The sequence below is a fragment of the Ammospiza nelsoni genome, chromosome 12, assembly GCF_027579445.1.
Source record: "Ammospiza nelsoni isolate bAmmNel1 chromosome 12, bAmmNel1.pri, whole genome shotgun sequence".
Classification (NCBI taxonomy): domain Eukaryota; kingdom Metazoa; phylum Chordata; class Aves; order Passeriformes; family Passerellidae; genus Ammospiza; species Ammospiza nelsoni.
The window spans coordinates 4,606,203-4,632,067 of NC_080644.1; the positions used below are offsets into that span (position 1 = coordinate 4,606,203).

The 25,865-nt window shown below is 46.3% G+C and overlaps 1 protein-coding gene across 1 annotated transcript in view; it reads left to right on the plus strand.

The window, feature by feature from the left end:
* Nucleotides 1–21,014, plus strand: part of CDH4 (cadherin 4) — a 417,132-nt gene extending 396,118 nt beyond the window's left edge. Inside the window, exons 10-16 of the mRNA XM_059480662.1 lie at nucleotides 3,097–3,350; nucleotides 6,401–6,543; nucleotides 10,591–10,824; nucleotides 12,291–12,524; nucleotides 16,669–16,808; nucleotides 18,622–18,786; nucleotides 20,150–21,014. Of these exons, the coding sequence (XP_059336645.1) occupies nucleotides 3,097–3,350; nucleotides 6,401–6,543; nucleotides 10,591–10,824; nucleotides 12,291–12,524; nucleotides 16,669–16,808; nucleotides 18,622–18,786; nucleotides 20,150–20,356 (1,377 nt within the window). The 3' untranslated portion in view covers nucleotides 20,357–21,014. The remainder of the gene's footprint in view (nucleotides 1–3,096; nucleotides 3,351–6,400; nucleotides 6,544–10,590; nucleotides 10,825–12,290; nucleotides 12,525–16,668; nucleotides 16,809–18,621; nucleotides 18,787–20,149) is intronic.
* Nucleotides 21,015–25,865: the final 4,851 nt, after the last annotated feature.

The following is a 25,865-nucleotide window of genomic DNA, read 5'->3' on the forward strand; positions in this document are numbered from 1 at the left end:
GAGCTTGTTCTTTGCTGTATTGGAGCAGTCCCTTGCTGGTTTGATCACTGATGTGGGTTGAAAACACGGGTGAAAAAAGTAAAGTCAAGTAATGAACATTTATTTACAGACCCTACATGACTGGATTTTCACGTGGCTCTTCAAAGCCACTCACAGATCACTCCTGCTGCAAGCAAAGGAGTGACAGCAGCAGCACAGGGACAGAGGCTCTGTGCAGAATCTCACCACTTCACCAGCATTTCAGGGGCCTGAAATGGAGGGCCAGAAATCCTTCCAAGCCAGATTTCCCTTTGGAGTTTAGATTATGCTCATGGGGGCCATTTTGAAGCTGCCCTCAGCAAAACCCCATCTGTATGTCCAGTGTGATCACCAAAACTATAACATTTCCCTTTTCTGTTCTTGCCTTTCCAAACCATTTCCATAACTGTGCAAGACCCTAATCTTCAAAGAAAGCCTTGATCAAGGGCAGAGAGAAACTTCTCACTCAGATGAGACACCGCAGAGTCTGAAGACAATCTCCCAGAGCAGCAGTGGCTGCCCTGTGGCAGCCAGCTAAGTAAAATGTTATTATAAACTCTGCATGGATCAGAGCTGTGAATTTATAATGGAGATGCTGCTGAAGCTTCAGTTATTATTTGCCTCAACTATAACACCAGGCAGATTTGTTCACTTCAGTTAAAAGTACCCCAAGAAAAGGAGGAGACGTGGGAAGCCCTCGGCATTGCTCTGCTGCAGCCAGGTTGGGGGTGCTGCAGAAGGAGGAGGATGTGCAGCAGCTCCAGGGGGTGTTTCACAGCCAGATCACACACCAGACATCCAGCAAGGAGTACCTGCCAAAGTGCTGCTTTTTAATTTCATGTCAAGTGCAAAGTATGCAAGAGTCCCACATGTCCTTGTCCCAGGTGTAGCAGCTCTGTGGGCTTTTTCAGGATCCTGCTGTCATAGAATCAAAGAATCATTTTGGTTGGAAAATACTTCTAGGACCAACCAGCTGTTAAGCTAGCAATGCAAAGTTCACCATGTCCCTAAAACCACGTTAAATGACCAGTGTAGAGCATTTCCAGTGAGATGCATGGAGGTGGAAGGAGTGTGGTGTAAGGAACACTGAGTGCTCTGTGCACCATTATCCTCAGAGGGAGGCAGCTTTAGGGAGCAGAGGTAAGAACAGTTCTGGTATAAATTGCTTATAAAGGTGTGACAGAAGTTCTGCCTTAGGGCTGGACAGTGCCTGCAAGGGGCTGCTGTGCCATGGGGCTCAATAGCCCAAACTGTGAGGACAGCACAGACTCTTGATCTCTTGATTTTACCTTTTTTTTTTTTTTTTTACAAAACTATGCGAAATAGGACTTGGTGGACACAGGAGAGATGAGCAGATAAGCTCTGCCTTGCTGACTGAAGTGTGGTGGACACTGTTTGGTGACACTGATGCCTCCTGGACATCCTTTGGGATGCCTGATCCTGGTCCATCTCTGCTCCTTGCATGTTTTTTCTTCAGCCCAAGTTTTGTTGCTACCAGAAGAAAGAGGAAGAAGCTGAGAGAGCAGCCCTGCATTTTTTGGGGGGAAAAGCCCCACTACTTTACATCTGGCCACATCCTAGCAGAGCTGTGTCCTGAGTTGCCCCCATCATTCCCCATGGAGCTGCTCAGCCCCAGCTGCCTCTGAGCCCCCTTGGGTGCAGGGTGGCTGTGGACAGCCTAGCAAACAGAACAGCATAAAAAAAAAAAAAGAAGAAAAAAAAAAAGAAAGCTGCAGGAATATAAATTAGAGGGGGTGTGAAAAGAGATTGAGGAAATGCATTAGTCAAATTGTTTCAAGGCCTTGAATAGGGTTTAAATGGGAACTTTTAGCATGCATTGGTTTTGAATGCAGCACAAGTCCGTGAGTCAGCACGGGTGGGTGTACTGGGAATCTTTATGCTTCCTTTTATTTATTAAATGTTGGCCCTGCCTGTCAGGAAGCCATTTAGCATGGGGAACATTTGCACTTCAATCGAGGAGAGATTCCGCTGCTTTACCTCTTGCCCCTGAAATTTGTTTCTCTCGTGTAGGCTCCTATGATTTGATTTCCCTCCTGACAATACTGGGTTTTAAACAGGACATGGCAGGCAGCTCCTGCTGCTGTAAATCCCTGTCCATGTCGGTGTAGCTGTGGTGTTTCACACCCTGAGTGAGTGCTCTGCAGACTCAGCGCTGGAGAAGGTATTAGGGAGGATGGATATGCTTCTAAATTTATAAATCATGGCAAAGCAGTTTTTAACAAGCAGAGGTGTGATCCTGCATAACTCAAGCCTCCCTGGCAGATGATTAGCGACTTCCCTCATAATAATTAGTGGGATGGTTTAGAAATTATTATTATACTGGGCTCAGTCAGTCGTGCCAGCAAAGGCTTTTCACTCTGCCTGGCTCCTGGGACAGACACATTGTCTTCATGTGTGTGTTCAGCAGAGATCTGTGGCCTCCCAGCAGCAAAACCCAGCTGTAAGAGCTGTAGGCAACCTCCAGAGACCACGAGGTGCCTTGCAGGAGGATGAGAGGTCCCACTGGAAGGACCACCTGCTTAACCTTACCAGGGATTGTTCCTGGCAGCTCCACCTCTGCTTCTAAACTCATTTAAGAGGGAAAATAAAGAGCCCTTCAGGCTCATGAGTCCACAGAGACTGTCCTGGTTCCACAGTCAGCAGTTTCAGTGCTAATGGCACTGCTAAGTGCTCGTCCCAACCCTCTGAACAGGCTCCACCTGTTGCATTAGAGCAGCCCTGGGTGGGTTTGTTCATTTGATGCTCAGCTCTCACAGGCAGGTTGTCTTTTGGAAACCACTTGGCATTGGAAGAAAACACAGGGCAAATGCTCCCTGCTGTTTGCAGTTTTTCCTTTGCGGAATTTTTTTTTTAACTACTTGACCCTCCAAAAACTGGATGGCCAAATCCTCCACTGGATTGAAGTTGCCCTGGATTTACACCTTCAAAACAACTGAGCTCAGGAGGAAACAAGATCAGGCAATGACTTTGATATCATCTGTCTTCCAGTCTTGCAGCTCCCAGCCAGAAGGTAGAATTTATTCTCTGCTTGGCTCTACACTTGTTTGTTTGTTTCAGGCAGTGGATTACGAGATGAACAGAGCTTTCATGCTGACAGTGATGGTGTCAAACCAAGCTCCCCTGGCCAGTGGCATCCAGATGTCCTTCCAGTCGACAGCAGGAGTCACCATTTCGGTCACAGATGTCAACGAGGCCCCGTATTTCCCGACCAACCACAAGCTGATCAGGCTGGAGGAAGGGGTGCCCACGGGGACGGTGCTGACCACGTTCTCAGCGGTGGATCCCGACCGCTTCATGCAGCAGGCAGTAAGGTGGGACACCAGGCAGCCTGGGGCTCCCCTGCAGCTGGGGGGGCTCAGCTGCATGAATATATGGGGAGATAAACAGCTGAGAGCTGATTTCCAAAGTGGCTGGTGGGATGTGGATGAGATCTTGGCAGGGAGTGGCACCTGCAGTCGAGCATCTGCAAGCTCACAGCCCCCTGCTCCAGGTAAGGCAGGCTCTGAGCAGCTGGGTCAAGGAGAGCAGACAGAGTTGGATCCTGGGTTACTGGCTTGCTGGGGGGCAGATCACACCTTCAAGTGAGGCAGATTTGTGCATTGTTACAGAGATCAGGGCTTCTTTGTACCCAGTCTTTGGCTCTGCTTCACCCAGGGTGCTCTGACCTGTGTGGTTCATGCACTTCATAAACACAGAGGTTTAGGAAAAGGCATCTTTGTTATTTCTGTTTTAAGGGGGAAAACTGAGGCATAGAAAGGCCTGGGTTTTCAAAAGGAATGGCTGGGATTTTTAATCATGCCTTGTGTTGCTTCCAGAGCATTTAGGTTCAACCTTGCTTAAAAGCGCAGTGCAAGAGGAGCTGTGGCTAGTTCAGAGCAAGGCTGCTGGGGTTACAAACAGCTGCTGGGCAGGCTTTTAAAGTGCCAGATTGTTCAGCGTTGCCTGAGCAGTCAAGCACCCATTCACAGGCCATTGGCACTTGGTCTGTATCTCACCAGTGCTCCCACTGCCTGCTCCCAGCAGGTGCAATTTGTTCCAAACTTCCCTTTTTCTTCAGAGCACCTCCCTAACATAACCTCCCTTAGCTGCTTTCCCTATGAATGGGATTCAGCTGGCAAAACTGTAACCTTGTAAAAGTCAGATTTCCATCCAGTCAGCTTAAGATCACTTTAAATTCGTGCTGTGACCAGGGGGTGTCACTCACTCTGTTTTGTCCCACCTGGGCAGAGCAGGGACTGAACGCAGGGTCCAGGACCCCAGCTCACACACCTTCCCAGCAGGAAATAATTGGCAGAAAAGTGTAGGTGAGAACGAGTCCTTGTGACACTTTCACAACTATTTCAGCTCCCTCTGTGCAGAGAGGAAATGCATTTCCTGATCTTGGATACTTTTACATCCACAGAAATTGTTTTCTTTTTTGCTCGCAGTCTGTAAGAGCTGTGGTATTTTTGGCAAAACCTGAGTATACGACATGACAACGGCAGAGGCCATTTAAACTTGCATCAGTTGTGACATTTAATGTCAGGAAGAGTTTGAAATATTTCACCTGGCACAGAGCTGTCGGGTCTAGAAAATGGTAGTTTATTCACTGCCTCATCTTGTTGTCTTTAGACAGGGATTGTGACTTTGGAGGAAAGAGACCATCCTAACTAACAAGCCCATTTTTCTTACGTTCTTTTTGAAATATTGGCCTTTGAAGGGTCTTTATTTCCCTGATGTCTGTACCAAGGCTGGCATTCAGAGGAGAGAACAACTCATTTGTGATTGAGTACTCCCTCTAACCTGGAGGGGGGTGATCTGTAACCCAAACGAGTTCCTGCTGTAGCTGTCATTGCACAGGGCAGGTGCAGGGTCTGCTGAGGTTTCCTGTGAGTATGACCAGCCAGTTACTTGGGTTGTTTCTTTCTATGGCTTCCAGGATATGCATTTTGTGCATCCACCAGCATTTCCAAACCCCATTGTTTGGAATCTCTCTCCCTTTGCATCAGGACAGCCAATGCCCAGGCTCTGCAGGAAGCAGTGGGGTGGTTTTGGGGTCCTGTTTTTGTCAGATGTAAAAAAGATATTTTATTTTTTACTTCACAGTTGTCATTGGTGAGTTAGGAAAAAAGATTCCCCAAAAGGCTAAACCTACAGATCCATGATAAGCACTTTGCAGAGCTGATCCAGCTGCTAGAGCCTTGCATACAGATTTCAGTCTCTAAATAGTCTTTGATAAAATAGATATTTTACAAATAGAAGATGAGGAAGCAGGAACATCTCCAGTAATGCACAGCTTGGCATGGGCAGTGTCACACCTCAGGTTATCCTCATTAGCCACAGACACATTCACAAAGCCAGCTTTGAAACTGGATCCCTGGTCATTCAGCAGAGAAAGGGCAGGAGCCTCACAGCAGTGATATTGAAATGAAAACATCCCAAAGAGTCTAGCTCCATGAAATGTAATTCTTTCCTTTGGCAGGAGTTTGTGCAGCTGTGTGTTGCTTTTCTCTTCACATGGATTGACTCAGCTCAGGTTTCCCTTTGAGTTTCTGCTTCAAACAGCCCAATTCTGGAAAGAGATATTCACCAGAAGCCAGTAAAGCTCTCACCAGCATATCTAATGACAAATTATATAAAACTATCAGCAGGTCTGAGTTACCCATAAAAAATTCTCTTTGCTTATTTCAGTAATTTACCCATTTGGCCATTTACTAGCTTCCAGTTGGATAGTTATGGTCCATCTCACTTCAAACAAAACTGGGAGGCAGAAAAGCAAGAAGACAAGCAAGGATGAACTGAACACACTGATCTGGAGAACAGAGGAAAAATTTGCCCAAAAAAACCCCATTTTCTCAGCTGGTTGCATGGGACATGAATAGAACACAGCTGTGAGTTAACTGAGTAGTTGGGAGGTAACTCTGACAGTGTGGTATTCCCAAACTGCTGTTTATTAGTGGTGGAGAGAAAACAGGAATATCTTTGACTTTAAAAAGCTGTTTTCAGAAGGGCAGGGTTGGGAGCAGGGGAAAGGAGGAATCCATCCTCTAATTCAGGCATATGAATGCAATGGTCTTTGCAGACCCCATTTGTGCTCAGCTGCAGAGACCTCAGGAAATGCCCTCTCCTAGCAGCAGGAAACTGGCATGTAAGTGGCACTTAGTGGAAAGAAGAACCTTTAAAACTAAAGTAATTGAAAAATTGAATAATTGTAAAGGTCAAAAACCGGATGCTCAATTAGCATTGTGTTTGTCAACAAAACCAGTTATCCAAAGGTCCTTTGAATCACAGGTCAGGAGTCCAGGAAAAAAAACGTATTTCAAGCAATATTAAGGATATGTCAGTGAAAAGACTGCCATGTATTTATTTCCTTTCTCTGTAGATACTCTAAGCTGTCAGATCCTGCAAACTGGCTGAACATTAATGCCACAAATGGTCAGATCACTACTGCTGCTGTCCTTGATCGAGAGTCAGACTACATTAAGAATAATGTCTACGAGGCCACATTCTTGGCGGCTGACAACGGTGAGCCCAGGCTTCACATTGTTCATGCTTCAATAAGACTCTAATGTGATGCATTAAGAGAAATGATGCCCTGACAGAGTTGTCAGTATAAGTTATCTTTTTCCCAGGTTTTTATGGTCAAAAAATGTGAAAGTGGGACGGGAAATTGCTGGAGTAAATTAAATGTGCACAGTATATGGGGAGTGTTATTAAGGGAAAGGGAGGACAAATGGAAAATTGATTTGGGGAGTTCAGTGTGGCGGTGTAGCCTGAACTTAAAAAAGTGTCAGAGGGATGTGCTCTCCAGGGGCTGCGGAGCACACAGGTCCTGGTAGTCCTCCCAAAGGCACTGATCACAGCATTCAGGAAGCCTTCCATCAGGAAACCAGAAATAATTTTATGGGATGGCAGGAGGGTATTAAAAATAAGCCCATCTGTTGAACCTGTGGTGGCTTTCATAAAAGGTGTGTCTGTCACTGGAGCTGGGCTCCTTCTGGCCACTGCCTGCCTGAAATGTGCAGCCATCATCAGATCATCTGGGTGCTGCTGTGCTTGTTACCAAGGCCACTCAGGCCAGTCAGATCTCCTGGAGAAGTTCTGTTTGCTGTTCTCATTGGAGATCACTCAGTGCTTTTGGTCCAGTCAGCACTCAGAGCTGCACTGGTCTCACTCAAGGGCAGGCACCCAGTCCTGCTGCTCTGCTTTTCCTAATCCAGGAGGAACTGATGAGTTGTGCTAACCACACCCAAATGTGGCCATGCTGGAATTTCATCCCTCAGTTCCTCCATCTGGAAAAGGCTCAGGAGTTTCCCAGGACAAGGAGAAGGCCTTCCTCCCCCTCACCCACCCTCATTTCCCACTGCAGGGTGCTGCACTCAAACCAGAGCCCTGCTTCAGCAGCACAGTTCAGTCTGGGCTTGGCTGTGAGCACCTCAGTATATTGCTTATAGTCTGCAGGTGCTTCCAGGGCAGTGTTTGTGTGATCCCTCAGGCTGGAGGTGCCCTGGTCATTATGAGCAGATTTGGTGGTGGTTGCAGAGCTAATGAAAACTTCCTCCCTCTGGGGCTCCATGCATCACTTCAGTCATTGCATCCCAGGTCACAGGGGTGAGGGAAACTCATGGAGGAGTTTCAGTGCAGAGGAGCCGTACCAAGAAGTGCATTTTGCCCCTTCTTTGTGCCATAAATGGTAGGACTCACCCCACAGCCCCATCCTGAGATTCCCCTCCGTGAAGGCAGCGAGGACAGGGCAATTCAGAACATTCTCAAATGGATCCAGTGGTGTTCATCTGCAAAAGCCACAGGGCAAAACAGGTCAAATGAGTAGGCCAAGGCTGTTCACAGATGCAGTGGTACAGTTTGAACCTATCAACCTAATCCTCACCATCTGACCTTACAAATTCAGGCACTTGGTGCAGTGTGATGTGGAGTTAACCCCTTTCCCTGGCTGTGATGCTGATGCAGCAGTGCATCAGCACCTCCACATCCATCATTCAGCAGCTCAGAAAGTGAGGGCCTAGATAAATCTCTTTATTCTGAAAAATTAATCTATCACTGGTATATTGCAGCCATTAAAATGCACATAAAGCAACACCTTATTTAAAATTCTGTCTAGAGTGCTTAGGATAACAGCTAAAGTTTCATCTAGGCTAATAGACTCTTACCACATTGCTCCCAAGTTCCAGGTTCTCCAGCATCAAAGAAAAGCTTTGGGTCAAGGGTTTTGCTGGGGATTTTTCTCTCTTTCTTGAAGAAGCAGCAGCATCTTCTTTCCTTGAAGTTCTTTTTGCTGTTCTCAGTACATGATAAAGAAGTTTAGCCAATATTCCTTGGATGTGCTTTCTTTCTCTCCCTGGGCTCCAGTGTAGAGGTGCTGTCTTGAAGAAAAGTCTTGGCTGCAGTGTAAGGAGGGCAAAAAGGGAATCCTGATCAAGAGCATGGCTTTAACCTGCTTTCTGAGGAGAGAGTCCCTTGGATCACAGTGTGTCTACACAAGAGTGGAGCCTGACAGTGTTTGAACCCCTTGGCCAATTTCAGCCAATCTCCCAGGGAAGCCAAGAGCTTAAATGTGTCATATTCCAGCAGGTTTCAAGAAACAAAGAGCTGAGCATGAAAACTTGGCTTACAACTTGCCATGGGAATGCAGACACTGGCCCCGTGAAAAAGGCAGTGATGGAGAATTCAGCAGTTAAATGTAGATGCAGAAGTTGTATTTTCTTCTTCCTTTTGTCGTTAGTATTTCAGTCTTAATTTCAGGGATCACACCAGCTTCTCCACTGGAGTCAGTGGTGCTATTTTAGTCCTCATCTCCTGAGGATAAAGTCCAAGGATCCTTCACTGCACATCAGCACCTGCTCTGTGTCCTTGCTCTCTCCATATAAGACAGCTGAAATAATTTGAAATGTTCCATAGTTTGTAGGACATGGCCATTAAAACTTTGTTTACTTTTCATTTCTCCTAAAACTGGCCTGGAATTGCACTCGGGAACACAAAGAAACAAAAATACCAGGGCTCAGATCCCAACAATACTCAATGGCCCAACAAAAGTGCATTTGTGGGTGCAGCAATTGCAGGTTATTTCAGCCACGTGCCAGTTAGTGCCTCTCAGGACTGAGGGTTTGTGTTCAGTCTGTCTCAGAGGTTACAGTGCTTTTATCCCAGAAGATACTCTGGGTAATGTGAAAGCAGTAAAATCACTTTGCTTGGTCCCAAAAGTCAGTTTTCATGTCCAGCCCCAGTGTCCTGGTGAGCTGTCTGCCTCTCCAGAAGCTTTCAAGGCTGATCAAAAGACATTGTTTTAGAGGGAGACCTACCCCGTACTTATAGGATGAAAGGATGAGAGTCCATGATTGAAGAGCTTATGTAGAAAGCACAAAAAAAGGATTTCCAGGGCTCCTTCAGAGTTTTTGAGGCTCCCTTGAGACATGGAGAAAGGAATGTGGGAAGGAAGGTCTGTGGAAGCAGAAGCCTGATGGGGAAGTGGTTTGTGTAGCTTTGTATCTAGCACTGGGAGGAAGGGCCAGGACTGAAAACACAAACTTTAAAAAGAATTGCTGAAGCCATGCAGGCAGAGGGCAGGCCAACACGGAGCTGCCAGATAAACGTGTGGGGAGAAAAAAGAAAAACACTGTGCCATTTCTGGGAAGGCTGTTCTCTCCTGCCAGGGCAGATACTACTTTGTGTGAGTAGTCATTAGTCTGACAAATGTGAGTCTCCATCAAGAAGAGGTGGAGGACCAGGACTGCTGTGCTGTGACATCCCTGCTGGTTGGGACAGACGTGGAGAGGATGGGGAATTGTGTGGTGGGACCTAACACTGCTGCTGAGGGTTAGTGACCCAGCAGGTCTGGTGGTGGCTCACACTGTGGTCTTTGAGCAGGGACCTCTCACCACTAAAGCTGGGGGTGGATATGGGACAATGCTGGGCTTTCTTTGAAGCAGAGTAATGGTCTGCAAAGCTGAAAACTGGCCAGCAAGCGCTACAGTAAATGCTGACCGATGGGTTTCACTATGTAGGTTTTTCTCCCCTCCAAGCCCTCTTCTTCCTCTTGTCAGCTCTCTTTCTAATGGTTTTTCTTCTTCAAAACAGCCATTACTAAGATTTGCAGGAGCAGCTTGGCATCACCTGCTTGCAGTTTTAGTTTGACTGGGGGCATTGCTGCAGGCTACAGATCTGCAGAACTCAACCTCCTGTTCTGCAGGAGTGAAAAACAGCAACATTGGGAGGCTTGGGGAAGTTTTATACCACATAAAGCAGGGACCATGGAAGTGCAGTATGTGCCTTATAAGGTCCGGGGAGGGAAGGTGAAAATCCTGGTTTATTGGCCCTGGAAGGCAGAAAGGGGGCTAGTGTGTGGTGTTGCCAATCCCTCTGCTTGCTCTTCCCATCCCGCTGGAGGGATGGTGACCCTACAGCCCCAGACATGGTGCTACAGCAGCACGAGGCTGCCTGGAGAGGGGAGATGGTGGGAAAAGGTTCATCCTCATGAGCCTCAGTTCAGAGCCAGGGGGTCTCTGTGGTCCCTGGGCAAGCTCCTCCTGGCAATACAGGTCGGTGTTTCCCGTGCAGGAATCCCCCCAGCCAGCGGCACGGGCACGCTGCAGATCTACCTGATCGACATCAACGACAACGCGCCCGAGCTGCTGCCCAAGGAGGCGCAGATCTGCGAGAAGCCCAACCTCAACGTCATCAACATCACGGCCGCCGACGCCGACATCGACCCCAACGTGGGGCCCTTCGTCTTCGAGCTGCCCAGCGTGCCCTCTGCAGTGAGGAAGAACTGGACCATCTCCAGGCTCAATGGTAAACGGGGCAGGCAATCCTGAGCTCATCTGTGTGACAGTGGTCACAAGGGTTTTGAGGTGAAGAGAGAGACGAGAATGTTGATTCCGTGATCAGAAGGCTCCGTTTATTATTTTATGATATATATACTACATTATAACTATACTAAAAAGAAATGGAAGGAAAGTTCTCAGAAGGCTAGCTAGGCATAGAATAGAAAAGAATGATAACAAAGGAGCTCTCTCTGACTCTGTCCCAGAGAGAGCTCGGTCCTTGATTGCCATTAATTATACACATCCACTAATCACAGGTGCACCTGTTGCATTCCACAGCAGCAGATAACCATTGTTTACATTCTTTTTCTGGGGCCTCAGCTTCCCAGAAGGAAAATCCTAAAGAAAGGATTTTTATGAAAAGATGTCTGCATCACATCTGGGCTCCGCTTCGCTGATGAGCCCCACATGTGGCTTCCGAATTGAAAACTTTCCCACTTTTTTTTAATGCGATTTTTATTTTTTAAAGCACATTACGGCCGATGTTATAGACAAGATAGTTAATCAGGAATGATTTGTATCAGACCTGCAGTATAACTCTAAGAGCCTTGGCACTTGGCTTTTTTTAATGCAGTTCATAATTATGAACAGTTATCAGTTGTGAACAGAGTATAAATCATCCATAATGGCCAAGGGGAAAAAAGCTATTATCAGTCTTCCTTATGTTCCTCCAGTGTAATTGTCATAAGCCACAATCAGGATCAATGTTCATTTCTCTGACCATAATTGCATAAAGGCAGCCTTTTAATTTACCATGGAACCAGGAGGGCTAGGTAAGTGTGAAGATTACCAGTATGTGAAGGATTTTTATATTGCAGCGTGCAACCACAAATGGCCCTAATTGCTCTGCTTATTGGCAGTTTCAGCAGAGGATGGAAAATACCATGGAGTTGTGGGCTGGTTTTGGCTTCAATGCTGGTCCCTCTTGCTGAGGTCTGGCAGAGGGTGCTAGACCAGGGGCAACAGCTCGTGCCCTCACAGCTCAGGGCTCAGTCACAACGGGATTACCTGGCTGTGCCTGTCATTAGTGAGTTCCCAAAATCCTGTGCCTGTCATTAGTGAGTACCCAAAAAAGGGGTAAGGGTGAATGAGTACAAAACCTGCACAAGTGGCCAGGGCCAGCCCAGCCTCAAGAAGCACTATCCATGTGTTCCTATTTGTGTTTGATGCTGTTTTGAACACATGCAAGTGGATTTGCAAATGGCATGCAGGTAGCTGAGTGCAGCAGTGAGAGCACACAGAACTTGGCAAAGCACAGGCTGCTTGTTGGCCAGACTGTTGGGGCAGAGCTCTGAAGCTGTCCTGCCCGGTGTGTTGTTGCTAAGCTCTTCTGCAGGGCTCAGAAGAGAGCTCTGGCAGAGAAACCTGCACAGGTGTGGCTGCAAGGCTGTACCGGTGCCTGTCATCTGTCTGTCTGTCTGTCTCGGTCTCCAGGGGACTATGCCCAGCTCAGTTTGCGGATCATGTACCTGGAAGCAGGAGTGTACGACGTGCCCATCATCGTGACAGACTCAGGAAACCCCCCCTTGTACAACACCTCAGTCATCAAGGTGAAGGTGTGCCCGTGTGACGAGAACGGCGACTGCACCACCATCGGCGCCGTGGCTGCCGCGGGGCTGGGCACCGGGGCCATCATTGCCATCCTGATCTGCATCATCATCCTGCTGAGTGAGTACCACAGGGCCTGGCCTGAAAACACACACTGCTGAGGGTTGGAAGGGACCTTAGAGTTCATCTCGTTCCAGCCCTCCTGTCACAGGCAGGGACACCTTCCACTGTCCCAGGTTGCTCCAAGCCACATCCAACCTGGCCGTGGACACTTCCAGGGATGGGACAGGCACAGCTTCTCTGGCCAACCCGTGCCACACCCTCACACTAAAGAATTTCTTCCAAAATCTGCTCTAAATCTACCCTCCTTCATGTTTCCCTGTTGTTCTTTCCTATAGCTTGTATTTTTCAAGCTCCATGCAGGTCCCTGAGCTTGGGCTGGGGAGGTGGTTCATATCTGCATTCAAACCTCCTTCACTGCAGCATCAGCAAAATGAGCTCTGCCTGTGTCAGACCTGTCTTTCTAAGACTTCCAGTAGCTTTGCAAACATTATTACACCTGACAACAACTTGTAAGTAGTGAGTGTGATAGGATCATCCACATTTTGCAGGAAAAGGTTGAAGGCTCCTTCCAAATTTCTCTGTCAGATTCTCCCACAGCTCTCGTGTCTAGCTGGCTGTGGATATACTGGTTCCCACTACCAGATACACTGGTTATGAGAGTTGTGCTAGTCCCTTGCAAAGCCAGTGCATAACTTGTGTTTTTCTGGTTGTTCCAAGGAAAAGAGGAATGGTAGTTATTCCCATTGCTTTTAAAATTACATCAGATTGGGGAGATTATGAGTGTTTTTAGAGGAAGGATTCCCAGTTTGTCAGAAATGATGGAGGACTGGGGATACATCACAGAGAAGGACTGGCCATCCCTTTCCTTGAGGCAAAACTCTCCCTTTTGCCCAGGAGTGCTGTCAGTCCCAAGCTTCCATGAGCATTACCAATAACCATGTGTGCACACATCTAAAAAGTAAAAATTATATCATTATAACTTCAAGCAGGAGTTGGCACAGTAGGAATAGATAAAAGCAAGCGCTGAAATGAACAATGAGGTAAATATTAATCAAGAACCACAGGATGAATCCATGGGACTCTCATTAAAGCTAATGGGAGTTATGGTGCTAAATCACGTTTAATATTTACCCTCAGTATGTTTTAACAGAGCACAGACAGAGCAATGTATGCTCCAAGTGTCTCCTCATGGGGACATGACAGGGTACAGTAGGAGAATGGGTCACCCTGGCCTTCATCCACATCCTGGGCTGGTGCTGGGAATGCATTGGTGTGTGATTGATCTGCTGGATCAGCATGGAGGGTGAGGAAGGAGCTGGGTGTTTGTGCAGCCCAGCTGAGCTGATGGAACATCCATCCCTGTGCCCAGCCACGGTGCCCAGTTCCTGCCCCATTCCCAGCTTTGGCTGCTCCTGTTCCTGCCCCATTCCCAGCTTTGGCTGCTCCCTTCAGCCAGGGTGCTTGTTGGGGCACCATGGTTGCACACCCCGATGAAGATGAAGGTGTTCATCAGCCTCACCTCTTCTTGCTGTGCAGGTTTGCTGCTGCCCCTGGGCTCAAAGTTTGGGCTCACCCAGAGGTGATTAAACACAGGTCGTCTTTTTGCTGCTCTTGTATAAATCCAGTGCTAAAACACAATTTAAAAAGGTTGAAAATCCTATTGACTGAAATTAACTTCAGCTGAAGGACATTTGATTTAAGAGATTCCTCTTTCCATTTTCAGATACATTATCCCATTTTAAATTACGGGTTTTATTACAAAAGCTTATTTTTACATTCATTGTAATTCTAATTGACTTTTTTTTTTTATCTTGGAGAGCTGCAAAGCACTGTATCAGTGATGAAAAATGTAATTTGCAATGAGCAGTTTTACAGTTACATCCTTCCAGTGTTTTGCCTCCTTTCTGTCTGTTTCATATCATGACCTCTAAACAATAGCCTAGAAAAAGGCAGAAGAGTGATTTTCTTGTGCTATTTGTCCATTTTAGAGTCAGCAGGTCAAAGTTGGATGACTTTAAAAGGAAGAAGAAACAAGGGGACAGATCCAAGATTGCTCCTGTGAAGGAAGTTTATGCCTTTACCTTTGCTCAAAGGGGTTTTTCTCTTCTTCTTGCTACCTGATGTATTAGCTGCACAAATAACACATTTAGAAGAGCAATGCAGTAAAAAATTGTGAAGGGTGAAGACAATAGATTTCAAGGAAAACTACATGCAGAGCAAAAATGGTTCTAACAACAGTAATAGCACTTCCCATTCTGCAGAGTGAATAAAAGGAAGGAGAGTGCACTACATCCACCATTGACACTTTGAAGGTGTTTTTTTTTCCAAGGTAACTGTAAAGGCATTAATGGCACCATTTTTTCCACAAGTGCATGAAAAAGTATCATTAAAAAAAAAAAAGAGGAAATAAAAAGATAAACCCCAGTAACCATTATAATATTGTCTTTGTGGACCAGTCAGGTATCTTGTTGTGAGAGACTTGAAAAGGAACAATGAAAAAAGGACTTCAATAGTCTGCTAAATAGCTGAGGTTTTATATTACAGATGAGAGTTACATTTTCTTTCCTTTTCTTTTTTTCTTTCTTGAATAGATCTGGGATAAGCATTAAAGAAATGCTGAACTATCTGAAAGCAATTCTGTTAGCTGGCAGGCAGGGATGTGCCAGTTGGCACACAATGGCAGTAATTAGCTGTCCCGTCCTCTTCACCCATTTTACTGAATTCTTGTTGGGTATAAACACTTTGGTGCTGGGAGGAAGAATTTGGATCCTCCTAACCTCATCCTCCTGCAGGCTGGATGTCCATCGATGTCCTCAGATTATGGTCTCAGCTAAAAACCCCAAATTTTGGGGTCTCACATCCTGCCTGAGTTTGCTTGGTTGGCTGAGTTGGTTTGGCACAGTTGGGGTTGACTGAGGTGAAATGAACCTGGGACATTTCTTCCCATCTCCACTGTCCATCCATTGCTCCCTTCTGCAAATTGCCACCACTGCAGCTCAGTGTGGGGCTTGCTTGGAGAATGGAGGGGACAGCAGGCAGTGGGAGGTGTGGCTGCAGCACCTGCCCAGGCTGAACTTTCATTCTTCAGGGCTTTATTTGCAGCCACTGAGTTCAAGAATGAAAATGAACATATTAACACCTTCTTGGAGAAGACAAGACCTGGCTGCCTTATGGCAGTGGAGACTTGAGTTCCCAGATATTCTTGCATGCAGTAATTCACAGGGAGCACACAGCCAGCCCCTGGGACGTGGGTGTCCCTCTGAAGGGTGAGGCTGAGGAGCAGTGAGACAGTGTTCCCTGTGGGTAAAGTTGTTTTAGAAGGGAAAAATTTCTCATGATTCAAGAACTGCTCATGTCCCGCTGTTACTGTGCTGAGAGAGAGTGGCCAAGCCTGGCATGCAAATGCTGATGCCTGAGGAGCTTGGCTGTGTGCTACCAGATTTGCTCTCCCTCGTTCTGCAAAGCTAGCCCTGCTCTCTGAAAGGATTTCAGATGATCTGAGATTTGCTTTCCAAGTCGATGGCCAAATGCATGTGCTAATGTCCTGGCTAATCTGATCTCAGAAGTCTAAAGAGCCTCCCTCATGGACCAAAGAGGAATATGAGGGAGGCCAAATTGGATTACAGGACTCAGTGTTGTGCATCCTCCCCAGATCAGTCTTGCCTGGCCAACTGCAGGAAGCAGCAGAGACTGTCACAGTCAGGGCTCATGACCTGCATGGGCTGAACCTGTGCCATGCTGCTGGAACAGCCCCTTGTGCACAAATGCTGGGTATCTGCACCTGTTTCCTTCTCTGCAGCTCTCTTCCCTCCATCTTTATATCCCTGAATAAAATAAAGGTGGAAATCTAATCCTGAAAACTCAGGATTCAGATCAAATATTTTCAGAGAGCTGCAGTATTCACACTTTCTGGTTTCTTCTCCTTTGATTGTGTGTCTTACTCCTGATTAATATCAGCTCAGTCAGCATCGGTGATGGATCTTAAAGAAATGTTTGTAGTGGGAATCTGTCACAATATTTACAGCTCTCACTGATCTCTCCTTTAAAAACCAGACCACACAATAGGTTAACATTTTGTTCCTCCTGCCAGCAGCCAGTGGGGTTCTCTGCAGTGGGCGGGGGTAGGTGAGGAGTTGGGACACCCTGAGCCTGGCCTGGTGCTGCAGGAGGTGCCAGCTGACCCAGCCTGTCCCCGTTGCAGCCATGGTCCTGCTGTTCGTGGTGTGGATGAAGCGGAGGGAGAAGGAGCGGCACACCAAGCAGCTGCTCATCGACCCCGAGGACGACGTCAGGGACAACATCCTCAAATATGATGAAGAGGGAGGTGGAGAGGAGGATCAGGTGAGGAGAGACCCTGAGCTGTGGCCAAGGAGCAGCTGGGCAATCTGTACTCTCAAAAAAAATATTTTTAGTAAAATACGTGCAAAGGGTTGTGTTCTTTTATTTATGGCCAGGCAGCTTTATTGGCTTCCCTGGTGTGGTGGAAGGACAGCAGGTCCAGGACATTCAGAATATTAGTGGGACACCCTCCTGTGCAAGCAGGATGATGCCAGGAGGCCAGTGCCACAGGGATTTTTCTACCCCCTAGGCACCTTCCTGGAGAAGGACTATAAATCACTCCATTGACACTCATGTTCAAACCATATTTCTGTGATTTAAGTAATTAAAATTGTGTGTTTTACCAGAGATCTTGGTAAAACCAGCCAGCAGCTACAGCCCTGCCCACCCTTGTGGCTTGCTTGATCTTCTGTGGGCTTTCCCTGCATTTACTTAATCATCTCTAATGTGCCTTTAATTTCTTTTAATTTCTGGACGTGGATTGTGAGAAATGTCTGAAGAGATTTGGGGATTTTCTCTCGCGACGCAGCGCGCGGTGGCAAAGCTGTGCTGGGTGGCAGAGCCCTGAGCCACAGGCTGCCTGAACACGTCAGCTTTTCCTCCAGTGGCTCTTGCTACAGACACCAGTGCTGATATTCATGAAAACCTCTCTGGCCTGCACTCCTGGGATGTTTTTTTCCACTGCTGCCTGTGCCATTCCTCAGCTAAAATAGCAAAGTTGGGTCACTCGTGTTGAAGTCACCGGTTTTTTACTCCTGCCAAACATGAGTGAAGAGCCCAGGACACTCTCAGATATGATGTTCATGCCGATTATATGGCTGTACATTGTGTAATGGCTTTATTTTTGCTTGTTGAATTGGCTTGCATGGTTCCAGGTCAGTGCTTAGGGATCCCCAAAACCAGTGCAGCACATCCTGCCATGGAGGTCCTGGTGGTGAGCAGGTGAGAGTGGTGAGAGCTGCCACGGAAAACTCTGAGGCAAGAGTTTACCCAAACCTTGAAAAGTCCTTATTCCACAGAAAAATCCTCGCAATTAACATTTCTTTTTTTTCCTGTTGCTGTCAAGTTATTTATAAATCTTGCTCCTGGAGATTCAGTCATCACCATCTGAGCACAAGGATAGTTTTCCTGGTAGAACAAAGCACTGTTCTAAGCATTCCAAGTAGCTGAAGTATCTGGTTTCAGGCAACTACACAGTGGGCTTAAATATTTTAGGAAGGATTCATTAAAAATAACAGCAAAAGGATAAGCAGCAAACCACCATTACCTACATGAATACATTTTTAATGAAATATTACCTGGTTCTCATTTCATTATAGAAACCTATTCTGTTGGGATTTTTCACAAGCAAAAAGAACATAATTACTTTGAAAGGTCTACATGCATAAATGCAATACACATTTTAATGTTTTTACTTCTGTAGAAATGTAATTGCAATAATATGTCTACTAACTCTGTGTCTCTACATTATATTGTCTATTTTATAAAAAAAGTTATGTGTACATCTATGCGCACAAACAAAAGCCAGGGTTTCATCCCAAATATTTAGGGATGAATATGTGTGAAATATTCAGAAAGTATTTAAATACTTAATTTAACTTATAAGATACACTCTTAGGAAGTCAATTTTATGAGCTCCTCAGAGGTCAGGTTCATCTGTAATTCAGATGGAGGTGCTACATACCCAGGGATAAGATTTGCCATCAAACTTCACCTGAAACAGAATTAGAGCCCTTGACTTGTTTGCACATGGAGTGAGTAGGTGATCTGAAGGAAAAGCTCAGGGTTTCACACTGTGCCTTCCCATTTGTCACAGGATTACGATTTAAGCCAGCTCCAGCAGCCAGAGACCATGGATCACGTGCTCAACAAGACACCTGGAGTCAGAAGGGTGGATGAAAGACCTATTGGTGCTGAGCCACAGTATCCCATAAGACCAGTAATCCCACATCCAGGGGATATTGGTGATTTTATTAACGAGGTATGTTCTGTAGGGGGTCCTGTGTCACATCTTCAAAGCTTGAGCAGCCAGCTAAAGTCAGGTTTCCCTGATTGCACGGGACAAGCAGTGCGACTGCTCAGGCCAGAAATGTGAGGCCAGCCAGGGGAAGGATTGGTATGAGCAGAGGATGCAGGGCTTGGCCTAATGAAGGCATTGAACCAGCAAAAAGCCCAAGATTTCTGTCTTGTGGGTGTCACAAACACCATGCTTTTCAGAACCCAGGCAGAATGAGCCATTTGTGGCTCCTGGACTTGTAATTATTTCAGCAGTCTGTGCCTTCCTCGTAAGCTCTATTTGGTGTAAAGCCTCAAAGAGTTTGCAGCACAGAGACACTCAGATCAGAGAGAGTTTCTTTATTTTATCTTAGATTACTTCTCCTTTATCTGCCTGTACAAATATCTATCCGGTTGGTATTTCTTATCTCATTTTTAGTTTTGAGTGATTGAGTGGTTACAAACCAATCAATGCATTATTTCCTCCAAGACAAAGCACACCATCCATTTCCTAAGCCAGAAAAATAAATGTTACAGCCATTTAATTCTATTATTACATGCATTTCCTGCTGTGCTTTTCTCATTTTCATCATTAAAATCCCTCTTTCCTTTGTCCCTTTGCCCATCCTCCTCTCACATTTGCACACATCCATGAAGACTCGCTCTCCTCACACACGCCCCTGCTGCTGAAACCAGTTCCATCTCCCCACACTGAGGTCAGGGCCTCTGAAGGTGGGAATGTGGAACATTTGCTTTATTGCAGGGCTATTCCATGAGGCTTTTCCTGACGCTGGGCTCTACAGCAAAGCAATTCTTTTTCCCCATATCCCGAGGCCATTTCCATGGCCTGCCCACGCTGCTGCCCACGCTGCGCAGGAGCAGCAATGCTCCCCAGCCCTCTGCCCAGGATTCTACACCCCACATCTGTCCTAATTGCACAATTTTGCCAGGAGGGATTTTTTTTTTTTATATTTTGTTTTCCTAAAGGAATGAAAAACACCAGAGTTAAAATATTGGTGGGGGAGGAAGGGTGCTTGTTTTTGGTTTATTGGCTAAGATGGAAATCGCAACAGGCAACCCCAGCAAGGGCACGCTGGCAGGACAGAAAGCTTTTCAGAGCCAGGATGGATCATTGTAAATAAACAATTGGAAATAACGAGTCATTTTAGGGAGACTGGGAGCTACTGGGTTTTGTGCTGGGGGCAGCTGAGAGGTCTCTACCGGGAGTTGCACCCGGGAAGCCCCAGGCCATTCATTTTTCCCTTTTAGCTTTGCTGCAGGGATCCCAAACATCCCCCCAGCCCTCAAACCCCACGGTGGGCATTAACTCCATGCGTTCACCCCCCCAGGGCCTGCGTGCAGCAGACAACGACCCCACAGCCCCCCCCTACGATTCCCTGCTGGTGTTTGACTACGAGGGCAGCGGCTCCACCGCGGGCTCCGTCAGCTCCCTCAACTCCTCCAGCTCCGGGGACCAGGACTACGACTACCTGAACGACTGGGGGCCCCGCTTCAAGAAACTGGCTGACATGTACGGGGGAGGAGAGGAAGATTAAACTGACCTCATCTTGTTACAAAACAAAACAAAAAAAAAAAAAATTAAAAAAAAAAAAAAGAAGAAGAAGAAGAAGGAGGAAAAAAAATTAAGAAACAAAAAAAAGCAACGAACCCACAGACAACGTTAACGAAAAGAGCCGATGCAGGAGCAAGAACTGTACAGATGTGGCAGCTTTTTTAATTAATATCCCCTGCTGACTGTATTGTTATTTTTAGTGGTGATATAGGAGGTTTCTTTTTTTTTTTCATTTTTTTTCTGTTGTATTTTTTTTTTCCTAGAATATTGAGCTGTCTCGCATGAACACTTGTCTCTGCTGCAGGTTTCTTTTTGGGTTTTTTTTTTGTTTTTTTAATGTCAGCTGGGATATTGCTCGTTTACCTGCTTTATGACTAAAGAGAGTGAAAGGCACTCTGTCTTAACTTGAATTTCTTAGAACAGAAGCACTGTTTTTAAAATATATATATATATATATATATTTGAAAGTGCCTTTTGGTGCATGTGTCAGATTCCCTTCAATCTCAGGAGTGATGAAAACAAACATACAACCATCCTGGGCAGCACTCCCTGTGACCCTAAGCCAGTTCTAGCTGGGAAGGAGTTAACAAAAAGGAACTGTGGAGATTGTTTCTTTTTTGCCTTTTTTTGTTTTGTTTCATTTTGTTGGTTTTTTTTAAGGGGGTGACTCATTCTGGGGTGGAAGAAGATGGGGGGGTGGGGGGGGGGAGATGTTTTGAGTCAAAATCTTAACAGCCATCTTTAAGCCTCAGCAGGTGGTGAACTAGTCGTCATGTTGTATATAATTCAGTGTTATCAGATGCAAAATACTGACCAGAGGGCTCTGCTGGCCCCTGGTCACACTCAATGTAGCTGCATAGAACTATAGCATTGATAAAGCCTTTGGTTATTGCAACAGAAATCTCCGACAGCCCTTGCCTAAACCCTCCGAAGTAAATGGTGACATGACCAAAGGCCCATCTGTTTGTTTTTCTGCTATCGCCGTGTTTTGGCTCCCACGGACACGCCGCCGGGGTGAGGTGGAGGAGGAGGAGGTGATGGTGGTGATGGTGGTGATGGTGTCCCCCATCCCTGAGGATGCCCAGCACTGGTGCTGCTCTCCTGGGCTGAGGCAGGGTTTGCGCTCGCGGCCGAGGCAGTGCCGAGGACAGGGACAGCTTACCCACACTGCTCCCATCCCTGAGTATGGAGTTAGTCTAGTTCCACATTAATGCCTTGGAGCATTAGTAGCCAAAGCTCAACAACATCGTGTAACTCAGCTAATGTGTGTCCTTTCTATTCGATGGGTAGGCGCTGCTATCTGTAGTAAATGTGTTTTTTTGGAGAAGTGCAACGAGGGCCTGTTAAGTATCTTGTGGTTAATATGCTCAAGCATTGCCAAGTAAGCAAGAGGTTTTGCAGCATCCAGGCATAATTCAACATCAGTATTATAAATGGTAGCAAACTACCTAGTTTATATGTAGGGTCAGTTTAACCAATAACAAATAGTTATTAGCTTTTTTTATTACATTTTTCCTTTACTGATTTGGACTAGTGGGTTTATGTCTAATGTTTGTAAAATGATTTAGACTGCATGGATGTGTAATATAAACCACATTTAATGGATTATGAGCCACTTAATTAATGTGCTATGAAATCTTGGATTACCTGTGTTTTATATTCTGCAGACGATTTTGCAGTGGGTTCGCTAAAACTTGTAAAAGTGCTTAGATATATTTTCCTTTAAATCCAAGAATGTGCACAGTATTGGAAGGTGATTATCCAGGGGATAATCATGCTTTTTTTGATATCTCTATTGATTCTCAAGTTGAATGCTAAGAGTTAAAGGGGGGGAGGCGGGGGGAGCGAGCGCGTGCACATGAGAGCGAGAATGAGAGGACGAGAGCTTGGGGTGATGAGTGGGCGCCTTTCAGAGGGTAAACTGGGCTGCAAGATCGTCTCTATAAATTTTTGAAATGCTCCTAGTGCATTTTATATTTCATTGTATCATATTTTCTATAAAATGCAATTTCTGTAAATTAATGAGCATTTGAAATGTGTCTTGTATGAAGTGGAATATGGTAAAAGTCTGCCCGAGGGGACTTCAGTGTTACCAGGATGTTATCAACTACCAAGGGTGAGATCTTTCTTTTTGTCTTGGTCAGCCAGTCAATGGGTCAGTTTGTCTTTCACAGCTCAGAGAGCAAACTCACTCTCACCCAAGGTTCTTGAGGAAACCAGGAGGAAATTGTGTGGACCTCAGAGGAGAGGGACGGTGCTGATAGCAGCAGCAAGGTGAGGATGTCACACACGGGCAGGCATGGGCTGGCAGCACCTGACACCCTTCCAGATTCCCATTCCATTGCTGTGAACTCAATCATCTTGTGTGACCACCATGAAAGTCTTGGTTTGCTTCTGCCATGTGCTGTCCCCCTCCTCTCGACCACTCTTGGCAAACCTCACAGCCCCTGTTCCCTGGCACAGAGGCTGCATGGCCCTGCAGCCTCTTTTCCTTACCCACTCTTGATTCTTCCCTGTTTCTTCTGGAAAAGCCACGGGCTGGAAAATTTCACCACCAGGGCTTTGCACCTCTGCAGAAGCTGCCTGGGCACAGGCACAGTGAATAATAAAAATGCTCTTGGTGTTTCCTGCTGCTGGTGTCCGTCGCCGTAGCCTCGTCACGACACGGGAGGAGGACTCAGCTGGAGGACCAGGTGATGCCAGTGGTTCTCCATCCCTTGGGTTGTGCCACTGCCTGCCAGCTCCTGGAACGCTCGTGTGGATCCTGCAAAGCCAGGTCTCTGCTGTGAGCTGTGCCCTGCCATCCACCTGGCACTGCTTACCCAGGAGAGCAGCTCAGTCCCTGCTCAGAGCGCTTGGTGCCTGACATCTGCTGTGGTTTTGGCTGGGATGGGGGGTTTCAGGTAGGGAAGGGCTGCCAGGGATGTGGGATGGCAGCTCCAGGCCATCAGCAGTGCACCTCTCCCCAGCAGTGAAAGGAGCCATGAAGGGGATGTTGTCTGACTTCAGCTTGTCTAAACATTTCAGGTTTTCAAGAATTTATGCAACCTAAGTCGAACGACGAGTGATTAAAAATAAACCAACCTGTTTCCATTGGCGAATTTTTTTTAAATCAGCAGAAATTTTTTTCTGCAGCATTTGCAATCCAGCCGTTCCAATACCACGAGCCTATAAATCAAACCAACCAGATTATTGTGTTTTGACCCAGTTCTGTTCAGTCTCCCTCTGCAGGACCTCTTCCTTCTTTTCCTCTTCCCCTTTCTCCTCCCTGTATACTCCCTCTCTGAGATTTACAGCCCCACAAGCAGCAGCAGCAGCCTCAGGCCACTTTCCTCACAGTGGGACCCATGGAAGGTAAGCAAGGGGCACATCCAGCAATGAAAACAGAACACTTTTTACAAACCTCTTTGCTTGCTGATGTTACTGGTGGTTTGTAACCCAGCTAAGAACATTTACATTAATCCACGGGGTCCCATTGACAAGGTGACTTTGCCATCACTCTGTCCCTCTCTGGTCCTCATGGATGTGACACAGTGACAACCAGTTGCAGTTGGAGGTGATGGTGGCTTACAAGGAGCTGTGCTGAGGCAAAGAACCCTTTGGCTGAGCCTGTAGTTGCTGTTTATGCTGAGAGGCCACAGGAGGGGTTAATGCATTGACACCAAGTCCCTGTTCCCTGACTAATCTAAACTAAAACATTAAACTGTTTGAAGAAGTGATCCCCACTCTTTGTACCCTTCAGGGCAGTGGGGAAGGACTCGCTTTCAGCCAGGTGGAGGGTATCCTGTCCCTAAAACACCCTGTCCCACCCTGTTACCCCACAGCACTGCCAGGGGACACCACCACAGCTCTCCCTGCTGTCTAAGGCTTGGGGACAGTGAGTTCCAGGGCACTGGGGCCGGACACGTGGTGGCCTCCCCTCCTCCTAAGGATGAGGATTGCACATCCCCAGGGCAGGGCTGTGCAGGTCCAGCGTCACTGGGTACCCACAGGCAGAGCATGGCCCGCAGCCCTGGTGGTCTGTTTGTCACATAGCCTGAAACTGGGAGCAGCATCAGTCACAGAAATGCTTTGCAAGGCAAGGAGGAGATTCAGCAGGTCATTAATGACAGTAAATAGGCAAGTCTGTTCTAGGTGTCACACGTTCTAGTCATGGTTTCGCTTCTAGTTTTGTGTTTTCCATTTCCTCCCTTTTTTGTCGGACCAGGCAATGCCATTGGCAGCTGTGCAATGGTGATGGGGAGTTTGCTCCCGTGGATTTTTAGGGACAGTCAGGTCCAAATCCAGCCTTCAGAAGTGGGCTTTCAGAGGTGGCTGTGACTGCTTCTCGTAGGGTGGACGCTCAGGCATTGAAGAACAGTAATGGTCAGTGCAGCGTCTGTACCACACAATATGCCAAGATTGCAACTTTGTTTAATCTAAAAAAAAAAAAAATACGTATTAAAGGTAAAATACAGGACTTTTATTTGTGATGTCTTTTGGAGCTTTTAATTTTAAGTGTGAAAAAAACAGTAGGGGAGGGGGGAAATGCTGTGTCACGATGAATGCAAGTGTTTAGAACAGCAGCCAGACAACGTAGGTATCTCCCACACAAATTAACTCGGTTTCATGGGGAAAATAAAAGTTCTTTCCAGTCCACACCAACCCCAAATACAACTGTTCACACACAGTGTACATAACGTAGTTAGTGCTTGACGCTACAAACCTAATAGGGGAAAAAAACAACAACAACAACACGTAGATGTATAATTGGAGCACTTTTTTTTTTTTTAATTATTTTAATTTTAATGATGATTTTGCATGTTTCCTTTCTGATGGAGAAGCTGTGTAGCAGCCCGCATGACTGTGGTTGTTCTCAAGGAAGACTTCTGCTGTTCTGCTGTATTCACGCTGAAGCAAAAGCAAAAGTTTGCGTCCGTTAACCCAGTTCAAAAACCTTTTTTTGTAACCGCCAACAGCACAAATATTTTGTATTGTTGTTTGTACCATTTTTGTACCAAAAACAAAAGAGGAAAAAAAAAAAAGGGAAGAAAGTAAATGTTTTCAATGTGTTTTTAGTGCCACTGCAATCTTGGTTTCCAAACTGAGTGACAGGTTTGCTGATTTATTGTGTATCAAAGCTGAACTGGCGCACTGACGCCTGGCTCCAGTGTAATAAAAATAAAGTCCCCCTTTTGAATAGTCTCACTTGCTTATTATTATTAATTATTATTATTACTACTACTACTACTATTACTATTACAATTATTATTAATAGTTGTTTCATTTTTCATGTTTCATGTTCCCCACATGTTCACCCCAGCTCAGTCACTGTTTGTGGCTCTTATACTCACAGTGAGCCAGCAAGGGGTGATCTGGCTGCAGGTGCACAAACATCAGTGGGGTTTTTGGAGATCTTGGGTGCTCCTGCAGAAATTTGTGTCCATTAAAGGCAGGAGTGTGGCTCCCCCTCTGTTGTTTGGATTATGGCTGAGGTGATGCAGGTTCCTCAC